This window comes from Mesoplodon bidens, assembly GCF_964165515.1.
Source record: "Mesoplodon bidens genome assembly, chromosome: 2".
Classification (NCBI taxonomy): Eukaryota; Metazoa; Chordata; class Mammalia; order Artiodactyla; family Ziphiidae; genus Mesoplodon; species Mesoplodon bidens.
Genome location: NC_138177.1, coordinates 186959912 through 186965414, shown reverse-complemented (window position 1 = coordinate 186965414; position 5503 = coordinate 186959912). Strand labels below are relative to the sequence as shown.

Here is a 5503-nt window from a genome sequence, read left to right as displayed (position 1 = left end):
TGCCCTGCCCAGAAGCCACAGGGATGGGCCTTGGCTGTCCCTGCACCCCTAGCTGGAGCTCACGGGGAAGCAACTTCCAGGCAGACATCAGGCCAACCCACTCCGCTCCTCACTACAGCTTCAGTGGCTGTTTCTGGGTCCCACCCCGCCTGACCTCTTCCACAGCCCCATCAAGTGGGCACGTGGTGGTGGCCCTGGGTGGTGGTGGGTACATTAGTTGTTTATTGCTATTGTTATTTATATTTATTTTAATTTTACATAAAACATTATTGTTATTTATAGCTGCATGACAAATTAACCTACAATTCAGCAGTTTAAAACAACAGACGTTTATTACCTCGCACAGTTTCTGAGGGATAGGAGTCAAGGAGCTGCTCAGCTGAGTGGTTCTGGCTCTCATCTCTCAAGGTTGCCCTTGAGATGCCGGCAGTGGCTGGGGTCTCATCTGAAGGCTCGACAGGGCTGGAGGATCTGCTTCTAAACACCACACTCTGTTGGCCTCTCCATAGCAAAGAACAGCTGGCCTCCCTCAGAGTGGAGAATGTGAGAGACAAAGAGGTGGGCCAGGATGCCCGTGCAACCTCATCATCTACAGGACCTCACTGGTCACGCAGGTCAGCCTCAGTACATTTACAAGGCTGAATACCAGCTGGGGGCTCCTGGGGGCCTCCTGGGAGGCCATCAACACCACGGCCTCTTCCTTGCCCAAGGGTGCATCCTAGGATGGGTATGGCCCCCAGGGCTCCATGGAGCAGAGAATAGCCAGGCACAGCTGCAGAACCCTCTGGGCTCAGCTTCTTCCTTGGGAAAAGGGAGCAGGTCCTGGAGCCGGGGCATGCCAGTGCGTACCAGGGGAGAGGAAGAGGCTGCTGGGGCCTAGAGATACTAGGGCAACCACAGGAGTTCTTGTGGGGGAGCTAAGGCCTCTCACAAGCAAGGGCTCCAAGCAGCCCCAGGCCCTGCCCCACCCCAAATTCCCAAGTGACTGGAGTTTCATGGGCCTGGCCAGGCCGACTTCTGCCACCATGAGGACTAATTGTTTCTCCAGATTTCAAACACCTATGACTTGCTGTCATTGTCTGGTCCCCAAGCCCTGACACCACAGGCAAGACAGAGGGGCCCAGCGTCACAGGGCTCCACAGGGATGAGACACCCACAGAGCCAGGCAGATCACCTGATCTTGCACATGAATTCAGCAAACATTTATTGACCCTTGGTCCCTGCCAGGAACTGGGCTGGAAGGAGGCCACAGATGAATGAGACTCCATCCGCCAGTGGAGGAGAAATGATCAGCAGGCCTTCTGGCCACACCCTCCCCCCAGGAGGAGGAAGTTCTGATTCCTCCCACCCACCCCCCAACACAGCCAGCGGAGAAGATGCTTCCTCCATTATTCTGCAGGAAAGGCCTGCAAGACAAAGGCCAAGCCAAAGGGGTGGAGGGGGACAGAGGGACTACCCAGAGCCCCTCTGAGGCACGGGAGGGGGCGGGGGAGGGGGGAGTAGGAAGAGCCCCCGGTGTGAGGGGGAGACCCCTGCCCAGCTCCCCGCGGATGGCGCAGGTGTCCAGGCTGAGTGGGGAGAGGGCTGTGGCCTCCTCCCACAGACGAGGATACTGCAGAGGGACGGCCTGGGGAGGGGCCCAGCCTCAGCCCCCGCTGTGCTCCCTCACACCCCCCTAATCTAACCAAGAGCGACACCCTCGGCAAACCTCCTGGCTCCTCCTTCATCCAAGCTAATTAACGAGGTGTGTATGGCCTGAGCCCGACCTGAGCGTCTTCCTGTTCCAAGCAGGTGCTGGGGACAGGAGTGAGTGACACAGACGCGGCCCTGGCCTCCAGAGCCCTCGGAGCCTGGGGTGACTGCCTCAGGTGGGAAAGTGGGGAGAGAATGGGGCGGGGGGGGGTGAGTACACAGGGATAGAGACAGGAGGAGCTTGCCTGTCTGAGGAACAGTGTGGTTCCCTCTGAGCCTGAGAGGTCCCTGGAGGGCTAACAGGGTGCTCGGTGCAAAGATCCCTTTGGCAATAGCGTCTTGAGAACAGATGACCAGGAACAGGAAGTAAGGAAGTAAGGGAGGGGGCAAGGCCCAGGGACGGAGTTGGTGGGGGGGGCTCTGGTCTGGTCACCACCCTCTCCCTGGAGAAGGGAAGAGTGTGATGACCCAAGTTCCAGGTGACCTTCCCGGGCAGCCCTTCTCTTTCTGGCCACCAGGTGGGGTGCTCCCCCTACCCACGGACCCACCCACCCAGCTTCATATCCCAAAGCCCCCGGCCCTCTCCTCCTGCACTGAGGCCCTCCCTGAGCAGTTCCCCTCCCCGAGCCAAGCTGAACTTCTGGCTTCTGAAATGGACCCTCTACAATTCTCCTGCTGGGAGGGCCTCCCAGGCTGGTCAGCAGCAACTCCCCCACAGTCCTGCTGGTGACCCGGCTCTCCCAGCCTCCCCAGGGCCTGTGTGCAGAGGGTGCGGCACCTGGCCTGCATGGCTGCAACCGGCCAGGACCACTGGCCTGGGCCCTGGACACTCAGGGAGATGGGCCAGGCAGCTAGAGGTCGGGGAGGAACTGGCTTGGTGGGACGTGGCAGGCCCTGCCGGGTGTGCACGGCTGAGTCCAGGAGGGCAGGTGAACCCTGCGCACGACACGGACACGGGAGCTGATGGGGCCACTGGAGGAGGGGCAGGCCAGCCCCGGCAGTGATTCACCCTCCTCCTCCGTGATGGTCCCTGGCCAGGCAGGCGGCCGGCAACCATCAGGTGAACTTGGCTGTGGGTGGGAAACAGATCTAGCCTCAGGAGGGCTCAGGATGAGACACTGCACTCCCAGCTGCGTGCCTTGGACCACCCCCTCACCGCACCTGGAGCACAGCCCCCAGCAGCAGCCTTGGGAGGCCTGGGACCACAGGACAGCGACTCCTGGGGTGGGGGGGTGGGGGGCCATGCCCAACGCCGCCTAGGATCGCTGTATTGTAGGGTGAACACACAGCCGGTGCTCAGGACGGATGCGTAGGCCGGACCAACGCCAGTTCCTTCGTACTGTAGGGGGACCTCCCCTCTCAGGGCAGGATGGGGCACAAAGCAGGGCTGGACTCTGGCAGGAGAAGAGCCCCAGCACTAAGTGCCCTTTGTCGGGCTGGCCCCCGTTCCCTGCCGCTGGGACTCAGATGCCCTCTCCTGCTGGCACCCCTCTCCTGGGCAGACAGTGGCCTGGGGCAGGCTTGACGCATGGGTGGGCACAAGCAGTTTTGCGGTCAGCCACAAGAAGGCAGGAGGTGGAACAGGCCAGAACCGAAGCTTCAGGGACAGTCAGGCCTCACCACAGCTCAGCACCAAGACAACAGTGTGAAAATACATGTCTCCACCTTCCAGGGTCCTCGAGAGTGAGAGTGGGAAAGAACATGCCCAGTGAAGCTGCAGGACCGCTTCCCGGCACTGGGAGACATTCTGGAAAAAGTGATGACTGTCACCGTCCTGCCTGAGCTTCCCGAGGGACCTCTCACACACACCCTCCCCCCCCGCCCTCTTCAAGGCGGGTCGCGGCTCCAGCGCAGTTAGATACAGGCAAACGCAAGGCCGGCCGAACCTCCGCGCCGGGCACTTGCGGGCCCAGGTGGGAGCAGAACCCCCGCGGCCCGCTCTGCCTGCTCGCGCGAAGACATCAGCCGACCCCGCTGCCGGGCCTCTGCCGGACTGGACCCTTCACGAAGACGACAAAACAAAGCTCCGACGCGGTCTCTGGAAATAAATATTTTCTGACACAGTCTCAGCGGGCTCTGGGGCCGCGACCTCACCGCAGCCACGGCCTCCAGGGTGCGCCCCGGCCCTGAGCCGCGGCCCCGGGGGCGGCGAGGGGCGCCCCCGTCCGGCCCGGCAGGAAGGGCGGCGCCAAGACCGCCCCGGAGCGCGGCAAGGGGCAGGGGCCGTCGAAGGCCGGCGGCGGCGGGCGGCCCGCGTACACCGCGGGCGCCAGAACTTCGGCGGCGGGGGCCGGTGGAAGCGGGCGGCGCGAGGGCCCCAGCCGGGCCAGGCAGGTCGCCAGATGGCCGAGCAGGCGGGACCGCACGTCGGCCGGGACGCCCTCGCAGCCGGCCAGGAAGCGATTCACCTCGGCCAGACACTCGTGGAAGCCGGCGCGGTACTTGCCCAGGACTGCCGGGTCGGCGCGGAGGGCGGCTGCGGGGGCGGCAGGGGACAGGCGGTCGGGGCCTGCGGTGGCGGCGGCTCCGGCCCCAGAGCCCTCGCCGCCGCCGCCCGCGCTCACCTGTCACCTGCACGCGCCGCAGGCTCTGCAGGTGCTTCACGGTCAGCTCCAGGATGTCCGCCTTCTCCAGCTTCGAGCGGCGGGAGCTCTGGGGGCGGGGCCGGTGTGGGCGGCTGGCAGCCCAGGAGCGCCGGGATTCCAGGCTCCCCGATCTCGCCCTCCCGCCCCCGACTCACCTCTTTCCTGAGGGCGTCCAGGAGGAGGCTCTGGAGCTGAGCGAGGCTCTCGTTGATGCGCGCTCGGCGCCGCTTCTCCATGACGGGCTTGGAGGACTGCGGGGCCGGCAGCGGCTGAGTCCCGCGGGCGTCAGCTCCCCTCTCCCCCCCGCTCCTGCCAACCGCGTCCGGGCGGGTCCCCACCTTCCGGTGCTCGGCCGCACTCCGGGGCTGGTCCGGGGTCCGGCGGGCACCGGCCGGCGCTCCCGCCGGCGGCGAGGCCCTCAGCTTCCCCGGGGTGTCGGCAGGCATGGTGCGACCCCGCGCCGCGCGGGGCCGAGGGCGGCCCTGACGCGCGGCTTCCCGAGCCCCTCTCCCGCGGGTTCCAGGCTCCGGGACCGAGCGCGCGCAGCCAACCGCCTGACTATTTAAGGAAGCGCCGCCGCGGGGCGTGTGAATCCGGCTCCGCGTTCTTTCCCACACTCGCGCCAGCCAATGAGCCGCCGGCGCCGGGCAGCCCGCCCCCGGCCGCAGCCCCCGCCGGCTGTCAGTCACGCGTCCGCTCCCGGCCCACCGACCCCGCGGGCGACAAAGGCGAGCCGGGGCACCCCGCCCGCGCCCGCCTCTGGCCACGCCGGGCCGAGGCGGGAAAGTCGCCGCGCCCGCTCCCCCGTTCCGAGCGGTGCGCCGGGAGGGGACCTCTCCGGGAGGGCGGAGGCGCGAGGCTCACCTTCAGGGCGAGCGGGGGCCGCGTGAAATCTGAAAGGAAAACTCGCGAGGGGAACCGGGAGGCGCCCCCGAGGGGCCGGCGAGCCTCGGCCCACGCGCCTCTGCTCTCCGCGGACCCAGCCGGGCCCTCGGGCCTCCGCGCGGCCTGCGAATCTGACCCCCGCCGGCTGCAGCACCTGCACGAGGCCCGTGACACAGTGGACGTGGAACACCAGCCGCTGGGCAGGAGAGAGGCTGGCTGGCCAAGGTCGTAGACAGGCAGAGTGGTATCACGGGACCAGTGAAGGTGATGCCACAAGGCGGGCGGAGTGACGTCATCAGTCAGGCAGGATGACGTCATGGAACAGAATGTAAGGCTGTCAC

General features: G+C 65.8%; 1 protein-coding gene across 5 annotated transcripts; it reads right to left on the bottom strand.

Annotated features, from left to right (window-relative positions):
• Positions 1 to 313: 313 nt before the first annotated feature.
• HES4 (hes family bHLH transcription factor 4) lies at positions 314 to 4801 on the bottom strand. 5 transcript variants are annotated; one of them, XR_014017583.1, is made up of 4 exons: positions 4257 to 4801; positions 3579 to 4168; positions 2854 to 3439; positions 314 to 2762 (listed from the first exon to the last, which is right to left on the bottom strand). XR_014017583.1 is itself a non-coding variant. In XM_081256087.1 (4 exons), the coding sequence occupies exons 1-4, from the start codon at positions 4721 to 4723 to the stop codon at positions 3309 to 3311; spliced, it is 1101 nt and encodes a 366-aa protein (XP_081112213.1). In that variant the 5' UTR covers positions 4724 to 4801; the 3' UTR covers positions 314 to 3308. The 5 variants fall into 5 exon arrangements, 4 of the variants coding, with proteins under 4 accessions (XP_081112213.1, XP_081112212.1, XP_081112215.1 ...); XM_081256087.1 differs by having other exon boundaries at positions 314 to 3439; positions 4257 to 4528; positions 4616 to 4801; XM_081256089.1 differs by lacking the exons at positions 314 to 2762; positions 2854 to 3439 and having other exon boundaries at positions 3670 to 4168; positions 4257 to 4344; positions 4433 to 4528; positions 4616 to 4801.
• Between the last annotated feature and the right edge of the window lie 702 nt (positions 4802 to 5503).